This window comes from Trichosurus vulpecula, chromosome 3 (assembly GCF_011100635.1).
Source record: "Trichosurus vulpecula isolate mTriVul1 chromosome 3, mTriVul1.pri, whole genome shotgun sequence".
Lineage (NCBI taxonomy): Eukaryota > Metazoa > Chordata > Mammalia > Diprotodontia > Phalangeridae > Trichosurus > Trichosurus vulpecula.
The window spans coordinates 266,423,280-266,446,409 of NC_050575.1; the positions used below are offsets into that span (position 1 = coordinate 266,423,280).

The 23,130-nt window shown below is 38.1% G+C and overlaps 1 protein-coding gene across 2 annotated transcripts in view; it reads left to right on the plus strand.

Annotated features, from left to right (window-relative positions):
* Positions 1-3,082, plus strand: part of SNAP25 (synaptosome associated protein 25) — a 98,638-nt gene extending 95,556 nt beyond the window's left edge. Inside the window, exon 8 of one of the 2 annotated variants that reach the window (XM_036752584.1) lies at positions 1,854-2,916. In XM_036752584.1, the coding sequence (XP_036608479.1) occupies positions 1,854-1,922 (69 nt within the window). In that variant the 3' untranslated portion in view covers positions 1,923-2,916. Of the gene's footprint in view, positions 1-1,853 lie in introns of both variants that reach the window. The other variant, XM_036752583.1, reaches the window with a different exon arrangement.
* The last annotated feature ends 20,048 nt before the right edge of the window (positions 3,083-23,130 follow it).

A 23,130-nucleotide genomic window follows, 5' to 3' on the forward strand; every position in this document is an offset into this window, starting at 1 on the left:
ATCTGTATCTCTAACCACGACCCTTCTCCCATTCTCTAGACCTACATTCTGAAGTACCTATTGGATGTCAGTGTGGATGTCCTATTAGCACTTGGAATAAAATGTGTTTAAAACTAATAATAGCAGCTTCCTCAAAAACCAGTTCTTCATCCTGACATCCCTACTTCTGTTAATGACAGTATGATGCTGCCAGTTTCCAAAAACAGATATCCTGGATTCATTTTTCACTTCTTCCCTCACCTCACATCCAAATCACCAACTCCTATTGATTCAACCTCTAAAAATTTGTCCCTCCTCCTTTATAGTTTCCCTGCCACCACTCTATATCAGGCCTATGTATTTGTAAATGCCTCTTGACTTATCTCCAGGACTCTAGTCTCTAGTTCCTTTAATTGATTCTACACATTTCTCTCAGATTAATATATTAAAATACAGACCTTGTGATGTCACTATCTTTTTCAAAAATACCTAGCAAAACGAGTAAAAATTTGATTCTCTCCCAAACTACTTTTTGCAGTCTTATCACATACTATTCACCATGCAACCAACATTTGAATCAAGGCAGACTACTTACCATTCCCCCAAAACATTATTCAGTCTGCCTAATAATTTCACACTTACCTGGGTCTGCAGTCTTCTTTCTGTCAAAAGTCCAATTTCCTCCACTGGGATCTGTCTCTCAAGAAGGAAGTCTTTAGGATTAAAGAGAATGATAAGTTGGAATTAACCAACATCATCATGTTACAGATGAGGAAATTGAAACTCTGAATAGAAAAACTACAGGAAAAATTTCAAATAAAAATAATGACTTCTGTCTGGTGGTAAAATATATAGATAGATAGAGTCAAGTAAGTTCAGAAAAATGCAGCTAATCAATAAATCATTGATATTTTACTTTAGAAAAAATATTGTAATTTTTAATCTATATGTATATGTACATGTGTTTACATATCTATATCTATTTCTCTATAGGGGTATTATATATCTATATCTATCTGCATATATACATATATATGCATATATATACATATATTTATATAAAGTCTAAAATTTCTAAGAATTAATAACCCTTAAAATTAAATGAAGTGATGCTGAGAATAGAACCCCATAGGGGTGGGAAAGCCCCCCTGATTAGATTAGAAACTGGGCTTTCCCCACCTTACCTGATCAATTGCTTCCTCTCCATTGAATACTGGGAATGAATACAGTCAATCCAGTAGATTCTAGAGTGAATTCTTTTCTGAAACAAGTTGGAATAAATGGCCTTCCAACTGTGAAATTCTGTGTGTGGAGTTAGCAGAGCAAGTAAAAACATCAACTTGTAGTTAAAAGGAAGATCTGTTGCATTTGAACTTTATTCAACTTTATTGAGTGTCTAGGTGGCATAGGGGATAGAGCACTGGGCCAGGAATCAGGAAGATTCATTTTCCTAAGTTCAAATCCAGCCTCAGACACTTACTAGTTGTGTGACCCTGGGCAAGTCATTTAACTCTGTGCCATCTGTAAAATGAGCTGGAGAAGGAAATGGCAAACCACTCCAGTGTCTTTGCCAAGACAACCCCAATTGGGATCACAAAGAGTCTGATAGGACTGAAAATTGACTCAACAAATTTCATTTCAGCTATCAAGTCCATAGAACTGTATCCTTGAAGGCAATGCCTGAGGAGTGTCATAGATCCTCAAAGGAACTCCAAGAATTGGAATGCTGTTTTGCTACCTGTATTTATTTCAGTCAAAAAGAGAAAAATGTCCAAATAACTTGTGATTCCTCAAAAAAAAAAGCCAAACCAAAATGGTTATCCCTGATTACTACACTGGTGTTAATGACACCCCTCCCCTCTTCTTTCTTCCAGGCTGATTCCAACAAAACCAGGATTGATGAAGCCAACCAACGTGCAACAAAGATGCTGGGCAGTGGTTAAATGCCAACAAATGTGTCTTTGTCTCCATGCTGTCGAGGAAGACGGCATAGTCATGCTTTTCTCATGGTATTTCCCTACTAGGTTTGCACACATGCACATATCAGTCCCCATTGTAACTGTTGTCCTGTGTAGTCTGTCCTTTTCTTTTCTGGTTACCTTTCTTTCCCAAGGTTGTATATAGTGATAACTTGATGGCTCTGGCTCACTATGATGTGTTCTGTTTTATTTTTCTTCTTCTCCTCAATGATGTTTGCTGAATGACAACAATGTAGGAATGCTTAATGTGCTGTTGAACCTTTAAATATGCAGTATTGTTCTCGTAAAACTGTGACCTTCCACAGAGCTACTGCCACGCGCCTTCCTTCAGGTGTCATGCTCTTAAGCACTTAAAATTTGCTGTCCTTGGTTCTTCATGGCCGTCATCTGTCGTTATGATTTTATGATTAGACAAATGTGGAATTATATTAACAGGCATTGCACTAAAAGTGATGTGATTTATGCATTTATGCATGAGAAATAAATAGATTCTTAGGCTCCTACTTAAACAAGACCTTTCCACGGCAGTAGCACATTGACAACGAGAAACACACATACACACAATAACACAAAAGCATGCTCAGTATTGAGACACTGTTGGGACTATGTTATACCAGCAAGATTGCAATAGTGGCACTTTCTTCTGTCAATAGAGTTGTTAGCCATAATCATTCTTTTTTAATTAAAAAAAAAGATGGATTTGACACTCGCCATTTAATCATTGCCAGCAAAATAAGTGTTTGGCTGAAATTATGTCAAATGGGTGTAATATAGGGGTTATCTGCTGCTTTTGAAGACTATCTTTTGGAGGAAACGACTACACTATGAAACAGTGCAGAGGTGTAATTTTTATAAGGCTGTATCTTATTAGTCGCTATTCCCCATGTGGTTTGTTATTGGTACAGTTCTCTGTTGCTTATCTAGAGCTATGCACACCAAATCTCTGAAATGTTTAGTAGCTAATAAAGAAAAATTTAAAAATAATATAAATGAATGAAATATAGATAAACTGTGAGATAAATATCATTGCAGCATGTAATATTAAATTCCTCTTGTCTCCTGTCAGTTTGTGACGTGATTGACATTTTGTAGCTAGTTGAAAATTATTAAAAATTATAGACCCCAGATTCTCTGTTTTGTCTTTCTTGGTTGACCTATACATCAAAGACACTTTATTTTCCATTAACAAGAGAGGAGGAAGAAGAGCAATCCAATATTCTTACTTCTGATGAATTAATGTGTAGGAGACATGGGTGGTCTGTAGGGAAAAGGCAAATTCCTATAATGGATGTCAAGTGACAATTGATGAGTCAAACTGAAGAGGGAAAGAGGGAGGGAAAAAGCGTTTATATAGTATCTGCTGTCTACCAAATGCCATGCTAAATGCTTTCTTACAAATATTACCTCCTTTGATCCTCACAACAACCTTGTGAAGTAGGTGGTATTATTATCTCCATTTTACAATTGAGGAAACTGAGGCAAATGGGGGCTAAGTGACTTACCCAGGGTGCTACAGATAGTAAGCATCTGGGGCAGGATTTGAATTCAGGTCTTTTTAACTCTAGGCCCAGTGCCACCACTGGGCCACCAGCAGAGATTTCTACAATCTGCCTTTAAAACAATGCATTAGTTGATAAAGTATAGACATTTCTTGCTTTACATAAATTTGCATTATGCACATTGGACTTTATATAAAGAATTCTGAAATAAATCTGTATATGTATGTTAACTTTACAATACTTTGCTCTCGCACACTCTCTGCTCCTGCCCCTCAGTTTGTCATTCCACAGCCTTCCACCTCCCCACCAAAAAAAAAAGTTTAAAAAAAACCCTCTAAATGAAAGCAGAAGAACAGAAGCAGGGAGAGATCACCACAGCCCCTGGGGAGTCCTGCTCCACCTACCCACTTGCAGGGTGTCCAGCCCCACCGCATGTCTGGCTTCCTTCCCAGCTCTGGTACTATATGCTTGTCTCTGGCACTATATGCTTGTCTCTGGCCACTGAATATCTCCCATTCTCTTCTGTCTGTGTCTGCCCCTGCCCCAATCCCAAGCATATTCTTCCTCTCATTCTGGTCAGGCCCCTACTTGGCTGGGCCAGCCCTGAGTGCTTCTCCTCCTGCTCTCACTTCTCTGTCCCTGGCCCCTACATGTCCTTGAAACATATGCCAGCCCCCTCTCTATATGGACTGGTGGCCTCCTTTCTGCTTCTCTCCCTGCCTCCCTCCCTTCCCCACTTCTTCAGGCAAATTCATACTATGTAAAAATCGCTTTACAGAAAGTTCTACTGAATGGTCCGCTCACATAAAGCAACAACTGTCAACATTGGCCCAAGGAAGACGTGCAGTTCTCCATCCATGGAAGCAAATTAAATACATAATTTGCATATGCCAAGGGTCAAATAATCCCCACTGATTCTCTCCCCAGTAGAAGAAATCTAAACCCATTGCAATCATAAGGTCATATAAAAAAAACCCAATATAACCCAACCATAATAAGACTGTTAGTGCTATGCCCCAATGTTAGTATTACAAAGGAATTCACCATGCTATAAGTTCCCTTTGGACTGAAGGATTATTTATGTTCAGAAACTATTGAGACTCGGAGGAAAGGGGGTCTGAGAAATGATTTCTCGCAATCTTTAAGTAGAATACTGAAAAAGATTAGAACTAGAGTCAGGAGACCCTGGCTAAGTCACTTCATCATTCTGAGTCTGCATTTTCTCATCTTTAAAATGAAGATAATAATACCCCTAGTGTCTAATTCAAAAGTGCTTGTGAGACACACATGAGAGCTTCTGTACCTAATGTGTTTTACCAACTTTAAAAGTGCTTTATAAATGTCAACTATCATTATTTAAAAACAAGGATATTACCACTGGTCTGGTCTTCAGAAGTCCCACATGAAAACACATAGATGAATTAGCAGAATTTTAATGATTCCTTCCAGCTCCCTTTTTCTCTAATATTGTGCCAACAATCCCATCAATAGGAGACCACATCATGAGAATGCCCATTTTGTCTTGCCAGATGCCTTGAACAAAGGACAGTCCACAGTAAAATAAACAGTGAGGAAGAAACCCCAGATTTGTCATCCTCTGTAACTGTCTGGGAGTCACCAAGAAGGAAAACCTGACCAAATAGAATTTTAAGGGACAATTTGCCCATTTTATTGCCTTTTTTAATGTCAAGAAAAACTGAGACTGGATTTACTTGAGTATATAATTCATTCAAATATTTTCCACTTAAGTCATCTCTGCCCTCCTCTTGCTACTCATCTTTGGAAGATATTTTACTGCTTAATGATTGAAGTGAAAATGGAATTTTGTAGGTAAATTGATTCTAGTTTCTCTTCTTTATAGAAACTCCAGCAGCATTTCTGGAGGCTTAAAACAAGCAGTTGAAGAGCTGAGAATATTGGCTAAAAATCCCATTTTATTTTCATCAAATTATCATTTACAGGTCATCAGCTGCTTTTTCTAAGGCTTCCAAATAGCTGTTGTTGCTTCTGCTACTACTCATGACAATCTGCCATGATTTTCTGAGAAAAATCTTACCTTAAAAATGGGACTTGAGGAAGAAAAATACAGAAAGGGAAAAGCAAGTAAATACAAACAAATATGCTAAATAGTTTAAGAAACTAATATCAGAATTTTTGTACCATGTTCTACACTTCTGATCCAGACTTTGTCTTTTCTTGATCAGTTATCTTTTTCTAACCATTCCAAGTGAGTAAATTTTCTTCATTTAGTGAATGGTAAACAATGACATAATAAAATATCATTATTATTATGTTATATTATTATTTAAGGAAAAATAAACACCCCTCATGTTCCAATAGTTATTCAACAAGTATTTATACTATGTGCAGGGCACTGGAGATACAAAGACAAAATGAAACCACCCCTGACCTTAATGAGCTTGCACTCATCATAATACTATTATAATGATAGCATATAGAGACATATAGGCATGTACCTGTTTTTTTCAGAGTTTACAAAGCCTTTTGATGTATATTGTAAGTTGGTCCTTATATGTAGACCCATGTTTTCCCAGGGGTACCAAATGACAATGCTTTTGTGTTGTACTATGTGTTGATCCTTACACATAAGGATGATGCCCTATAAGAAAGCTATGGGAGGTAGCATTATATCTCTTTTTACAGATTAGGAAACTGAGGCTCAGAGAATGTAAATGATTTATCAAATCATAAGATTAGAGCTGGAGGGGACCATAGATCATAGAATCATAGAGCTAGAACTGAAAAGGACCTCAGAGATCATCTCCTTGTTGGCCCAATATTAGAGAAAAGGGGAGCTGGAAGGAATCATTAACTCTCTGCTTTTTCAGATGAGACACAGAGAGGTTAACTGACTTGACCTTGTCAGTCATGAGGCAAACAGAGGGCTGGATTTGAATTCGGGTCTTCTTTCCTCCAGGCCCAATGCTCTCTCCTTATGCCACATAACTGCCTTGTCAGAAGCAGGTTTGAGATTAGAACTGTGATCTTCTGACTCCAGACCCAGTGGTCCTTCTGCTATACTACACTGCCTCCCAATGCATATTGTAGTGCCTTAATAAATGTTACCCAAGGTCACATGACTAGTATCAGACTTGAACTCAGGTCTTCTTTGGCCAGTGCTCTTTGCAGCACATAGTGCTATTTCTCAATTAGCATATAGACAATTAATTCCTTTAGTTAATTGGTATTTTCCAGTCAAGGCTTGAACCTAAACTCCTTACACAGACTTACTTACCTTTAGTGTTAAGAGAAATTTTCCCCAGGGAACGGAGAGAAAATTCAGCTCTGAATAATACCACGACCACAACTTATGACATTAGAAACTCAAGGATTAGGGAGGAGGTATTCATGTCAACAATGAAGATTCTTCACTGAGCAAACGGCAAGGCCATAATGAAGTGTACACATAACTAACGATCACACCCTCGTTCATCTTTCTACCTTCAAGCCGGTACGTCCACCACTACCTCCCTCAGCCCTGCAGCTATGTCAAAGATAAAAGAAACAAAGGACCACTTAGTCAAAGTAATGAGGTCGCTTCCCTAATTCTGGGGTCCTTCCTCCTGTCGTCACCAGTCCACCAGCATCCTCTAGCATCCTTTTCTTCCTGCCACCATATAACAGATACATCACGTACCTGATATTTGCTTTGTCAAAGAAAGGAAAGAAAAACCTTGTCATATTCCATAAGGAATGTAGGACCTGAAGAGATATATATATATATACACATATATATACATATATATACATACATACATATATATGTATACATACATATATATGTATGTATATACCTACATATATATGGAGAGAGAGAGAGAAAGAGAGAGAAAGAGAGAGAGAGAGAGAGAGAGAGAGTTATATATGTAGGACCTGAAGAGATATATATATATACACATATATATACATATATATACATACATACATATATATGTATACATACATATATATGTATGTATATACCTACATATATATGGAGAGAGAGAGAGAAAGAGAGAGAGAGAGAGAGAGAGAGAGAGAGAGAGAGAGAGTTATATATGTAGGACCTGAAGAGTTAACATAGAGGTATGGGAGTCAATCAGCAGAAGGATATTATAGTCAGCTAAGAACAACAGAGAAGTTACAAGACAGAAACCATATGAAAGTGGGCCTAATAATTCATGGAGCTCCTAGGGGGTAGAGAACAATAGTCAGCTAAGGAAATTATCTGTAGGCAGGAAAACAATTACACAGATCAGATAGGGAACAGCCAAAGTTGGTGTCCAATTGTAAAACTGCTGATGGGGAGCCAGAAGGTCAGGCAGGGGTGGGAGTGGGGGTGGAGGGTAGAATGTGGATGCTGAGACCTACAAAGCAAGTTAAAGGAGTTAGGAACAAACAATAGTCACAGACCAGAAACAGGGCAATAGGTTGGCTCACCCTTGCTCCTTGGCCCTGACCTTCTGGGTTTTTAAGACAGTTAGAACTAGGCTGAGATTGTCAGCCATGCTAACTCTCACAACTGTAAGGACAATTTAAGGGACTATCAGCCCTTGAAAATCAGTGGTATTGGAACCCTTGGGAAGTTCCACTCTGAGCAGCAAAGATGGATGATACAGTTGATTTTCTGGGAGGGAAATCTTCACGAACACTCTTTCTCTCTTGCCCATGGGAGCTTTCTCCAAATTAAAGTCAGATAACAGGTTAGTTGCCTTGGCTAATATACTTAAAGATGGCTTTTCAACAAATGCCTATCCATCTGACGTGTCTTTACACTTGATAATACTGTTCCCTTATCAAGTAAATCAGTCACTGGATAAATTTATCCACAGACAATACATTACACAAATTATAGGCCCAAGGATCAGGAAGAAAGCAGTGGCCATGAGGAGGATGGCAGTGTGAAAAAATCAGATTTCCTGACAATGTAGACTCCTTGGATATGAAGCCAGGAAACCAGGATCCTAGCCCCACTCATTCTATTGTCTTGCTGAGTTTTTCTTGAGAAAGGTCATTCTTGTATCTCTTCCTGTAATGTGGGGTTATTGTCGTGTCCAACTCTTTGTGATCCCATTTGTGGGTTTTCTTGGCAAAGATACTGGAGTGGTTTGCCATTTCTTTCTCCAGTGAATTAAGGCAAATAGAAGCTAAGTGATTTGCCCAGGGTCACATAGTAAGTGTCTGAGGCCTGATTTGAACTCAGGAAGATGAGTCTTCCTGACTCCAGGTCTGGCACTCTCTCCACTATGGTGTCACCTAGCCACCCTGTGACATAGGGATCTAAGACCAAATCCTAGTTCCTGTCCCATCCTATGGATCTATTTGTTTGGGGAGTTTTCTTTCCTTATTGGTCTATTTGGGGATGAATTCCATAATATATAGGAAACTTCTAAAAAGGACAAGCCTACACAAATGTGATAATTCATATTAAAACAGATTCCCACTGACAATTTCCTAGTTGAAATGCCAAGGAATCACCAGCTTCAGGCTCTTCCTTTAACACTACCAACCAACAAAACCACCCCTGTTCTACACAGAGCTCTGTCTTGCCCTGGAATTGGTGGTAATTACATTTTTGCCATTAGAGGATCAAGCCCATTTTACCCCCTGGTGCCCTTTTCATCCACCCATTCTTCAAGACCAGTTGATTCAGGGAGAAGCATACCACCCTGACTTCATGAACTACCTGCCACAAGAGACACTAGCACTATTGAAAAGTTATAATGGAATTGGGAGCAATTTTGCCCATTTCCCTGATTAATGATTTTTTATTCACATTTCTTGCCAGCCTCTGGGCACTTCCCCAAGTACACCTTGGCATTGAATTTTGCCATCCCACTGCTATTTCCTAGTGTTCCGGGGAAATGCTGAAATGTTCCTCAATAAACACAGATGTCTCTAGATTCTTAGCCACAATCCAACCATCATTAGGTTTACAAAATACATTCCCCAGAACTAAGCAAGAAGCTATAGCCAGCACAATTTCAGTTAGTTCTAAGATATCTTGCCCAGCATTGGGAAAACCTGGCCTGTGCTCAAAATTCAGCAACATTTACCAAGCGTCCCGATGAGACAGTTTACAATGAAAAATTACATTAGAAGAAGGAATGGCTCTTACCCACTAGGAGCTCAGACAGTAAAGGAAAGATAACTAGATAGGGACTTCAACAGTTTACATTGAAGACTGCTTCCAAGATCATTTTCTTGTTCATTTATTATATATTTAGGGCCCACACAAATAAGTTTCATATCTTCAATGTTCCATACTTCAGCCAAAGTCACATTTTGAGCTGGAAAAATATTAGCTGCTAAAAATAGGTTATCAACCATTTCATAATCAAGGTGAAATTTTGCCCTAGCTCTTTCACCATTACATCCTAACTGTGCTCTGAATAATCTGCACGGTTCACCAAAGTCAATTCCTTCTTCTCCTCTGTGGCTTTGACCATTCCTTATTCTCTGTATCTTTGAAGCCATCTGATAAGCTCAGTTGATTAAAGCACTGTACTAATGAGGTTCATGTTTTGGTTCCCATGCCCCAGATGAACCAGATAGCACCGTAGATTGTACCCTGACGTCATTCCCAACCTCTTGCCAATGTATGTCATTGGTTATAAGGGAGACTTGGTGAAAGTGTGGCTAAGGAGGTCAGTTTTGAACCCAGGAGAACTAACCCTGCCTATTAGTGACAGAGACTGCTTCTTCAAGTCAGCCACATAACTCATCATGAATGGCATTTATAGAGTTCTTTAAGATCTACGATGAGTTTTAAATGACTTATTCCTTCCAGTCCTTATAATAACTTGCAGTCAGGTGCTAGTATTCCCACTTTACACATGGAGAAACTAAGTCTGTGACTTGCCTGTGGTCACATGTCTGAGTTGGAAACATCTGATTCCTAGTCCAGTAATTTGTCTACTGCACAACAATGGTTCTCCATTACTTCTCCCTTTTCAAAATAAATTGCTCTGTAGGGAAGTAAGATAGCCTTGGAAAGTGGGGAAGAGAAGGTACATTATTGTGCCTCCATTCCAAAGAGCTAGTAACAGAGGTATAAAATGATTACCGTGGCGTTAAGAATCTATTCTATCACTCTGTACAAGTCCTTCAATCTCTCTTGGTCTCAGATTTTTATTCTGTAAAATGAAAAGATTTTGGAATAGGTAGCCTCCAAAGTCCATTCCAGCATAAAATCTATGATCAATGCAAAATTTGGGTTCTAGTGCCAACTTTCTGCAAGACTAGCCTTAAAGAATCTTTCTTAATACTAAGACAAGACATAGGACTTTGGGTGGTGCCATTACCTGGATCATTTTGAACTTCTGTTTAAAAATGTTTTTGAATATACAAAGAGAACCCCAGAACCCTGTTATTTTTCCCAGTTATCAGGCAAATAGACAGCTAATTTCCTATGGTTTTTCTATTTGTCATCTAATTACTGCTATTTTATGGGACTATATAGTAGAATTTTTCCATTTTTATATTAAATTTTTCTTCCTTTTGGAGAAAAGATTCTCTCTTTCTTGCTCCTTGTGTCTGTCTCTCTCCCCATTCTCTTTCCTTCTCCTTTCTCTCCCTCATCTCTCTCTCTCTCTGTCTCTTTCTGTCTCTGTCTCTGTCTATCTCTCTATCTGTCTCTGGCTCTGTGTCTGTCTGTGTCTATGTTTCTGTGTCTCTCTTTCTCTCTCTCTCTCTCTCTCTCTCTCTCTCTCTCTCTCTCTCTCTCTCTCTCTCTGTGTCTGTGTCAATCTGTCTGTGTGTGTCTCTATGTGTCTCTGTCTCTGTCTCCTTCCCTTTCTCTCTCTCTCTCTCTCTCTCTCTCTCTCTCTCTCTCTCTCTCTCTCTCTCTCTCTCTCTTTCTCCCCCTCCATGGTTTCAGGAATAAGGAAAGACTGATTACTGAGTGATGAGACAAAGGAACTTTATACGTCAGAGACGGCTTAAGCACACACATGATGTATTGGGTGTGCCTGTGGGAGTGGGGTGGGGGAGGTGGCTGCTGCTTTCTGAGACACTTTTTTGCTTCTTCAGAAGAGCCATGGGGAACTGCCAGTTTAGAAATGATGAGGTGAATACTAATAGAGTATTTTAAAACTGCCAGAAGCTGTCAAGAGAATATCTACCCAGAGAGTTCATATTCTCATTTCAATGTTTATTAAAGACCAAGTAGATTTTTGCAGGGGTTAGAATTTTAGTAAGCCTCACCTTAACCAAACTGTCACCATTCCAGGGACATTAGCACTTCTTCAACCTGTATTCACATCTAAACATTTTACAATAAGCTGCAATATTTATTTAAAATATTTTCATTCTGGAGCACTCAGGGGCCAGTGGAAGGCAGTTTGAAGGAAAGTGCCAAGGGAGAGAAAAAACGTGAGTGAAACTCTAGGAACCAAATGACATAGGTCTTCCTAGGCTTCCCTGAGACTTCCCCTTTCGTTGTTTCTCAGGCTAGTATCCCATGGAGACAGCTAGGTGGTGTAGTGGATAGAGTGCTGACCCTGGAGTTAGGAAGTCCTGAGTTCAAAATTGACCTCAGAAACTTACAGTGTGACCCTGAGCAAGTCACTTGACCCTTCCTGCTTCAGTTTCCTCATCTATAAAATGAGCAAGAGAAGGAAACAGCAAAGCGCTCTAATATCTTCGCCAAGAAGACCCCAAATGGGGCCGTGAAGTGTTGGACACAACCGAAAAGGCTGAACAACAACAAGTATCCCATTATATTAATATATCATCACTAACAGTTGGAAGAGAGGTGCGAGGGAGAGAAAACAATGCTTGTTAAAAATAAAGATTTCTTTTTTAAAAAAAAGGAGCAAAGTGATACAAAAAGACAATCTGAGAGGGCAAGAGAACTTTAATGAAAATAAGAAACTGAATTAGACAAATAGAGCATCATAAATTTAGACCTGGGGGACCTGCAAGACTCTCATTTTACGGATGGGAAAAATGAAGTGAAGGAAGGATGAAGCTTGCCCAAGGTCTCACAGAGAGGAAATGGCCAAGGCAGAATTTGAACACAGGCCCTCTGATTGCCAGTCTTATGTTGGTTCTACTGCAACATGAAACAGTAGAGAGATAAAATAATTACCTAATTCAATAATTTTTAGTGTCTGAGTCACAATAATCATCACCAATGGTTGGCAGGAAAACAAAGAGCATCTTAAAATATATTTCAAAAGATAATAGCAAAAGTTATATATCACTTTAAAGTTCACAAAGCACTTTTTATTATCTCATTTGATCCTTACAACACCCCTGGGAGAAAGGTGCTATTATTATCCCCCTTTCATAGATGAGTAAGCTGAAGCTGAGAGAGGTTACTTGCCTAGAGTCACACAGCTAGTAACTGTCTAAGGTGAGATTCAAATTTAAGCCTTCCTGACTTGAAGCCATTCCTTTACTATACCATCTAACTGTCATGCTCTGAGTTCATTGATGTCAGTATTCCCCTCATTGGTACAAATTACAACCCCTCCATGCACTGCTAGATCATATCATGAATGGCTGTGGCCAAAAAACAATCAGCAGCTGGTGGCCATCCTCCCAGTAATGAGCTTCTCTGAAGTTAGCCATGCTGGTCTTCAGATGGCAGGCAGAGACTGTCACCAGATCATAATCAAAGCCTTTCCAACTTGGCAGAAGGTGCTGGAGCTTACATGCCACTGGTGTAGCTTCCGAAAAATGAAGGTCGCTTCTGTACCAGTATGAAGGGTTAGTGTAGGACTTTGCTAAACAACAACAAAAAAATAAGATTGAGAAATTCTGAGATTCTGGCAGAATAAAATGGGAAAGTACCTGAGACAAGATGAAAGACAGTAATCCAGAGAGAGCATGATACCATAAATTAGACAGACAGACAGACAGACAGACAGACAGATAGATAGATAGATAGATAGATGGATAGATAGATGAGTAAATTACCAAATAATAAATAACTGATAATAAATGAGAAGATAAATCAAGCAAGCACTGTTCTGAGAGCCATAAGACCTGGGTTCAAGACCATTTGTGCCATTCACTGTCTGTGTGACCTTAGAAAAGATATTTGGACTCTGTCAATAAGTGCATCAGTGTAGATTTGGAAGAGCTACAACTCCTTATATCAGTTGGAAAGTTGTGTGCTTAGCAAAGTATCTGGCACATAGCAGGTACTTTAATAAATTCTTATTAGCTAGTTGACTGACTGAAAAACACCTCAGCACGAGCCAAAGAAACCTTATCTCCCTGATTTAGTTTTAGGCTGTCACTATGACAAGGGCCATTCCAAGATTCAGAACCATCCCAATGACATTCTGGGTTACCAGCTGACACTAGTTACACCTTGAGCAGCATTCACAGTCATTCACAGTAAGGCTCCATTGAAGAGTTCTTTAGCATGAGTGACTGTTGACATTGGGCATTGTGGTTCCACTAAGGAAGATTATGGGAAAGCATTCCTCCAGTGGCACTAAAGAATGGGCCCTCTGACTCCACTGCGCAGACGTAACCAAGAGTGGTAATGAATCCTGACCCTCTGCTCTCTTCTCTCACAGACAAGCTATAGTAGCGTACAAGAAGTGGCGCCTGACTCAAGCTTCAATTTGCTTGTGTGTGAAATGGGAGCAGTATCATTTGAGTTGAGAGAGGTTTAGTGACTTGCTCTGAGTCAGAGAGCTAGTAAACATATGAGTCAGTATTCAAACTCAGGCCTTTTAAGGATTGTTATGAACATTAAATGATCCATAAATTGCTTATAATGTTAATAATACGTACATTTAAAGACGGGTGGGTTTATTTTAGGGCTATTGTTGTGGTGGCTGTTGTTTTGCTTTGAGAGATTCAGACCTGTGATTTTATCAGTGTACAGAAGTCTTCATATTAAAACTCCCTCTACTCATTCAGACTAGCAATCTGTAGTCTTAAATAGATGTCTTTTTGCACTGAGACATTAAGTGAGCTGTCCAAGGTCACACAGCTAGTATGAATTTGAGAGAAGACTTGAATCCAGATCTTCTGTCTCCAGGACCAAACCTCTACCAACTGTGCCCCATTGTCTCTCATATTTCTATTGTTACAATAAAAAAGGAGCATAGAGATACAATAGCTCTACCACTGGAAACATGGATATAAGCAGAATATACATTATTACAAGAAACTAAAAAGGTAAAACCAACCTGTTCTGAATGGATAATTATAGGAGCACTCTTAATTTTTCTAAGAAATAGCACCACATTCAAGTTCTTCCAAAGGCATAGATTTGCTTTGTTATAACACTTTTTTACCCTGATAGAACTCAAAGCCTCCTGAATACCCTCCCCTTCATCTTCATAGATTTCGTATTGTTTTTAATAACATTATCATTCTCACAATGTTCCAGAACAGGCAAGTGTTAGGTCGTCTCTCCTCAGTGATGCTACAGCTATTTTGTTTGCCTTTTATTGAGCTCTACTGATGAAAGCTTCCCAATAAATAACCTATTAAATCCTTCCAAAGTGGCAGATTCAATCATTTCAGAAAGTTTCTGTCAATGTCAAAAGAACTACACAAGGCTATCTAAGTAGCATTTGAAAGGGTGAAACAAAACAGATCTTAAAAAGACCAACTTGTAACCTCAGATAGCTCTCCATAAAGAAAATCCAGGTTGCGATGGAATCTCCTTGTGTTTTTCCAATAGGCAATAGCCACTGAAACTTAGAAGATTCTGCTGAACAAATATTCTTTCTGAGCACAAATGCCCATCAGAAAGTGAAGGTTGTAAATCTAATGGGTAAGAGAAGAATGGGGAAAAGTCTAACACCATCCCTCTTGAACTCAACCTAATCCATCATTTAAAAATTGCATTTCCTGCAAAGATAATACCTTTGCATTTTCAGTAAAATTAGCTTATTAGAAAACCCAGCTGACACATTCAGTTTAACTAAATGGCATATGGTTTATACCTCCCTGCTTTTCTCAGGGAAATAAAATAATGTTTGATGACCCCTTGTCGAGTATAAAGGTGAAAATGAGGGAACTCATGTTGCCCCTAAAAATCATGAAAGAGCAGCAATTTAAATTGGTGAGTCAGAGAGAGCTGGGAATCAGGAGAAGGAAAGGAGGGACTAGAAGAATATTAAAAGAGTTAGGCAAAAAATAAACACAAGCACAGCAGGAGCACAGCTGAACAGAACAACATGGAGCATAATATGATTCAGAGAAGGACAGGAGTGGGCCATGGCAACGTGAGAGCGGGATCCTTTTACCTACATCCTGCCCCATGTTTGGAGACCTTGGATCATGTCTGGGTTTTCATATAGAGTAAAATAGGTTAACACCTACTCAATGTCATTTGCTTGGTGATGTAAGGCCCTTCATGGCTCCAAATATCTCACTTACAAGCTTAACTTCAGAGGAGGAATAAAATAGGAACACCACCTCTCTTTTGGACTGTCTGCCTGTCTTAATTCAGCCTAAACCTTACATCACACTGCTAAGTTATAATTAGTTTGCAGCCCATTGAGTCCCTGAAATCTCTTTCAGGTGCGATACCCTCTAGCCATGTGTCCCTCATCTTATAATGGTGAATTGACTTTTTAACTCAAGGATAAGACATCTTTACACTCTAAAATTTTGGACTGAATTTAATAAGATGTAATATAAAGGGGATGAATGTAAAGTCTTGCTGTCGATATATTAAATTATTAAATTTCTAGCCTGTCAAGTTCTTTTAGGATTTTAATTTTGTCAACCCACATTTTAGCTCTTTATTTAAGCTTGGTTAAGTGGCCAAGAAGACAGAGAAGTGGATGATTGAGAACCCAGAGGTTTATAACAAGACCATGCTGACTTTAGGGAAGGAATATAAACTTTGCCTGAAATTCTTTTCCAAGGTTTTCAGGAGTATGGCAGGTCTCATTTGCCATCACTTAGAGAAGTTTCAGTCTTTACCTTGTTTCATTTGTATCAATGGAAAGACAATTAGGAGCAAGATTGGGAACTGGAGTACCTGGAGGATTGTACTTCGGTGAGGCAGAGAATTGATTAACATTTCCACATTAACCCTCAACACTCTAACAAGATGCAACCTTTCTTTCTTCATTTCCCTTTCATTAGGGATATTTCATGACTTTATGAGGCATTCTCTCAACCTTTAATGACCAAGTGATCAAGGCTATCCCACCTTCCTTCACATGATATCCTCTAGCGCTCCTACACCTATTCCATCTCCTGTTTTAAAATATCCCAAAAGATAATGGAGGAATCCCACACAGTTATGGGAATTTTATAAGTATACCATCCAGGGGCAGCTAGGTGGCACAGTGAGTGGAGTCCGGAGGACCTGAATTCAAATCCAGCCTCAGACACTCGACATACTTACTAGTTGTGTAACCTGGGGCAAGTCACTTAACCCAAATTACCCTGCCTTCTCCCCTCCAAAAAAAACCCCACAAAAAATAAGTATACCATCCATATGCCTTTATCCTAGTCACTGATTAAACTGTTACACAAAAGGGGTCAAACAGATCCTGGAGCATTTCATTGGAGACATCCTTCCAAATCGCTATTAAGCCACTGATGACTACTCTTTGGGTCTTGCCATTAAGCTGACCCCAAATCTATCTAAGTATATTATTGTTTAGTCCAAATCTCTCCATCATTTCCACAATAGTGCAAAAGATTTTATGTGATGCTCTGCTGAAACTTAGGTAGACAAAAATAGTCATCAATTTATGGAACACAAGGAAAAACATACACACCTAAATTGAGACTTAATAACAACATCATGAATAATGACTAAGTCAAAAAACAAAACATGAAAACAATAACAATGTGAAAGTGAATAAAATAAAATTTCTGGGATGTGGCTAAAATATATCTCTGGGGAAAAATATATCTCTGAAAACATACATTAACAAAATAGTAAATGTTGTTGCTCAGTTGTGTCTGACTCTTTCTGGCCCCATTTGGGGTTTTCTTAGCAGAGATACTGGAATGGTTTGCCATTTCCTTCTCCAGCTCATTTTACTGATGAGAAAACTAAGGCAAACAGAGTTAAGTGACTTGCCCAGGGTCACACACAGCTAGTAAGTATCTGAGGCCAGATTTGAACTCAAGGAGATGAGTCTTTCTGACTTCAGCATTCTATCTGCTGTGCCACCTGGCTGCCCCAACAAAATAGAAAAGGAAATGGTTGATCAATTATGCGATTCTTTTTTGTTTTCTTTTTGGTTTTGTTTGTTTGGGGGCACTGAGTTTCCTTGGGCTAGAAGTACAGCAGCCACTCATAGGACCAATCTGACTGCTGATCAGCAAAGACTTAACCTGCTCCATTTCTGACATGGGTCAGTTCACCCTTCCTTAGGGAGCAGGTGGTCCCCTGCTCTGGGGGGCTCACCATATTGATCCAGACAGTGTGATTGTCCAATTAGCTTTAGCTCTACTTCAGCCCAGAACTCCTGAGCTGAAGAGATTTGCCAACCTCAGCCTGCTGGAAGCACGAATTACAGATGTGCACTACCATTTCTGGTTGAGTAAACAATTTCAAAAGCTAGAAAATGAATCAAAAAGTCCAACATAATAACAAAAATGGAATCTTTAAGTATAGAGGAAAAATAGAGCAGAAAATAAAGCCTACAGAACTGATTTTAAACTTTGACTCTCTGAAAAAGACTAAAAACTTATAAACCTTTAGCTAACTTGATCAAAAAGAAGAGAAAGGAAAAGCAAATTACCAAAGTAAAAGACAAAAGTATCAATAAAAATGAAGAAAAAATGAAGTCTTGGTAAACTGATCTGTCAGTTCAATGAGCTTATCAAGAAAAGAAAAGAAAAATACATTAGTCTAGTTGAATAGTTCTTGAAGCAACCATGCCAACTCTTTTTGTTCACCATTTTCTTTCCTAAGATGTTCACTCACCACTGAATTAATATGTTCTAGAGTTGTGTCAGGAATTGAAGTTAAACTCTCTGATCAATAATTTGTAAACTGTATTCTCTTTACTTTTTTTTTGAAAATTGGACCAATATTTGCATATCTCCAGCCATGTGTTAGCTCTCCTATTCTCTAGTCTTTCAAAGGTTGCTGAATGGCTTAGCAATCACATCTACATTTAGGTTCCAACCTAAATTTCTAGGCTGATTATCAATTACTTCCCCAATTCAGTTCCATTTACATTTCTTCTAGATCAGAGGTTCATAAACCTTTTCTGTGCCAGAGACCCCCTTGATATTCTAGTGAAATTTATGGACCCACTTCTCAGAATGTTTTAAATGCACAAAATAAGATGTATTGGATTACAAAGGAAACCAATTATAGAAAAATACAGTTATCAATTTAAAACAACAAACAGTTCAGGGACTCCAAGGTAAGAGCTCTGTTCTAGAAGGATATGAAAGACTGTGATATGAATCCAAATGTTGTAGCTCCACTCCTCAATGGTGAGTTATAAAAATCTTTGCAGATCTTTTCCATCATAAGTCTGTTGTCCTTCTAGTTTCATCCTTAAGTGACATCAGAATGATTTTGTTTTGTTGAGTTTTTACTAAGCTTTCCTTAATCAGATTTTTCCATTTTATAGCTTCTCAATTTCTGAGATCACAGTGCTCATAGTCTTCTACCATCCTCCTCCATAATATTTTACAAATGAATTTATTCTCTAAACTGTTGTTGTCTTTAGCCACCACATTCCATTTGGAAAATAAGCCAAATTTTTGCTGACTAAAAGGATTTAAAAACTTTTTTTCAGTCCCTCATTAATCCAAATAACTTACATTGGTTAGATTTCTGCATGATATGTAATCATAAGCCTCATTGTTCTTTCTGCCATACAGTTATCATTTCTTAGTGTCAACTAAATAGGTCAGGTTGGAATTATTTTAATTGAATTAATTTTTTAATTATTAAAAAATTAATTATTTTAATTGAATACCGTATTTTCTCCTTTGTGTTCTTTTTTTTGGTTTTTTTTTGGGGGGGGGCAGGGCAAGTGTGGTTAAGTGACTTGCCCAAGGTCACACAGCTAGTACATGTGTCAAGTGTGTGAGGCCGGATTTGAACTCAGGTCCTCCTGACTCCAGGGCCAGTGCTCTACTCACTGCACCACCTAGCTGCCCCTCCTTTTTGTTCTTTATTTTATCTTTATATTGATTTTATCTTTGCCCTAACAGGTAAATGATCTGATTTTACATAGGCAGTTGATTCAGGAATGACTCATATCAATAACACATCTTTTCCCAACACTTAAAATATAATCAATTCTACTTTCGTGATGTTATTTTATATTCTCCATGCCCTGTTTTGATTGTTTTCTAGAAGAAACTATTCATGCTTTATAGTTGTGAGATTTCAATGCAGTTTACATGCCTTTGACTTCTCTCAACTTTCTTTATTCCTGAACCACACTGGCCAACACATTTTTCACTGCTCTCACCTATACTGCATTGAAATTACTAAGTATAAAATTATATGTTGATTTAAATTGAAGGGTCTTATACAGGGTATCCTGAATGTCTTATTGCAGTTTTAAGCTTTTAAAACTTAAATTTTAATGAGAATTTTAGCTTTCAAAGTTTAAAACTGCACTGACATTTGTGAAGCCCTGCATAATTTTCCATATGCTTTTTCTATTTCGTTATCCTCTGAGATGGTTGTTGGAACAAGAGCTATAGTTTTTGATGGTGGCTTTTTTTTCAAAAATATATTATGGGATAATGAAATGCCCCATCAAATGATATTTATTGTCAACTTTGGTAGCATGATAAAAGCCAACTCCACCAATTCCTTTATTTGCCTCTCCAGTAATTAACTATGACCCATCCTTTCATTTAGCTTCAATTTCCTTGTCTTTTTATTTGAAATACAGTAAGATTGTAAAGACTGATGTGATTCAATTCATCTAGGATTATGTTCACTCATTGGTAATTGGACAAGCATGTCACATTTACATAGCAGTTAAATTCATGTTTATAGATTGTTTAAAATTGATGTGATTCTTTGTACCCTTGGTCCATTTTTCTGTTATTCTGCCACCATCAATGGAGAAGAAGAAAGTAGGTACATGGGACTGAGGACTATTTTTATGTTTTATTTCATAGGTTGAATGATTAAAAAACTCATCATTAAGTGTCCAGCTTGTTTCTCTAACCTCTAACCTCAGGAATCAGACAGTCTTTTACCCAGGACCATACTTGAAACTTTTCCAACATGGTTCACTATAGAACTTGCCAGAGCTTGTGCTCTATGGTCACAGTCTTCAAGAATTCATCATAATTTTCTTGACACAATGAGGCAATGGAATAGGACTTTGTGAAGATGACAACAGCAGCAAAACAACTTTTGAGCAGCTTTGGCTTTGCTCTATCTCCCATTATCATGGTCCCATTCTTCTGCCTGAGCAGAGGTCTATTTCCTCTTCGAGTTACCTCTTTTTCTCAACACAGCCTTAAAAACCACAACTTTTTGTTGTCATTAGCTTTCCTCACCAGTTATAGCTCATTCTGAGCTTTACTGCCACTGAAACTATTCTTACAGAACAATGACACCCTTTTAAAATTTATCTTCCATTATATGTACTTGCTCTCATCATCTGTATTTTTTTTTATTTTAAGTTGGTTGGTTCAAGAGTACTTTATTTATCTAAATTTTTCTCTTTAGACTCCTTCTCCACGGAATTATTTTGCCTCATGGAACTTAGCACAGTGCCTGGAATATATTTGGCAATTAATAAATGCTAGTTAACTAATTTCATCTTTGAGAGCATCTCATCCTTCTTGGGCTGCTTTTCCTATAGAATTAAAAGCCATAAGATCCTACCTATCTGAGTACCCTGGAATCTATTCTTTGAGAATCTGAGGTATATATCATGCTAGGGCCATCTTCTTTTTTTATCACAAATTCTGTTCTCTCTCTACTCCCTCTTCTCTGGGTTCTCAATATTTCCACCACAACATCAGCTTTTCCTTGTTTATGAGAGGTAGATCCAGAATAAAGTTTTTCTTTGTTGGTTCTTCTACCTAGGATCATGCAATCACAGATTTAGAGCTGGCAGAAATCAAAAGATCATCTAGTTCATCCCTTCTTCTGCCTCCTCTACCACCCACATATGTTCACTTTAGAAATGAGAAAACTGAGGCCAGGAGTGGTGAAATGACTGATTAAAGATCACAAATGTAATAAGCAGCAAAATCGAGATTTAAACCTGGTCCTATACTCTTCCAACTATACTATGTTGTCTCTTGATTGTTAAAATTATCAATAATAATCAAATGCAGCTAGGCAGTGCAGTGGCTAGAGTATTGGACCTGAAGTCAGGAAGATCTGAGTTTGAATTTAGTCTTAGGCATTTACAAGTTGTGTCACCCCCGGCTAGCTACTTGGTGCTTATTGTTAATATTTGCGAAGCATTTTATAAACCTTCAAGCACCACATAAATGCTAGTTGTTACTGTTAAAGCACATCATGAATTCAGTTTTTACCCTCTCTGCTTTTGACAGAGAGAGATCTCTAGCAAATGACTGAGTAATTAAAGTCTCCCATTACTAATAAAACACCCTTCCATGTAGCTTATTGATAAGTTTCCTGAATTCTTTATCCATTTCCTCTTTCTGTCTAGGTGATATGTAGCATATTATAATGTAACTACTGATTCTGTTTATTCTTCTTCTGGTCTGCCTCCCAAATGTTTCCCACCAGGCTTCTTTTCTCTAATTTCTGGATTTTCTCATTTATACAGTTTTTAATATATTTCTGTCCCCATCCCCACTTTACTATCCTATTTCTTTTGAATAAGGTATAAGTTTTCAGGGCCATATTCTAGTCATGGACTTATCCCACCAAATTTCCCACTAATAACATCTACCAGGCCAAATTTCTCTTATGTTAGAATCTCTAGTCCATCTTTGTTTCCCACATGTAGCTAAAGAAAAAGGTACTATCAATAAAGGTAATTCCAAATAAATAATTTTTCTTTATTGATTCTTCCATCTAGGATTATATAATCATAGATGTAGAGCTGGAAGAAATCACAAAGATAATCTAATCCAGTCTTTCTGATCAGAATAGCTGGAAGTTTAAATTTACTAAGGTGTTCCTTCAAAGCCAAGTTTATCAGTAAAGACTATTGTAGGGACAACTAATTTAGTAAATACATAATGTATTTAAAAGGCATGTGAAATTGCTGAAACATTCAGTGAATCAGAGATGAGGAATTCCGAGAAACAATACTGGCCTTCTAACAATCAACAAGCACAGTATTTTGAGGGGAAAAGAAGTTAGAACACGAAACTAAGAAACTTTGATAAAGTTGATGGATCTATGAACTTGTGGGTTGTTTCTCCAATAATATAGATAGCAAATATCTGTATGCTTTAATAAGCAAACCAGCACATACTGCCACAGGTTCTGAAGTAGCTAAGCTCTAAAGGGACTTTGGTATCTTGGGTAACAAATTGTTGCAGGGGTCTGACAGAGTCAGACACTCAGGAAGTTTGACATCTAAATACAGTCAGCTAGCAAGTTGTCTCTACACAGGCACAGACACACTTGCACACATGCGCGCGTGCACACACACACACACACACACACACACACACACACACATACACTGAGAATGACTTAGATAGGGTAATGGCTCCATTCACCTATCTATACAGAGTGCTGGCCTATAAGTATCAGCAAGAAGATTGATGATTAACATGTATACTGCCCCTGTCCC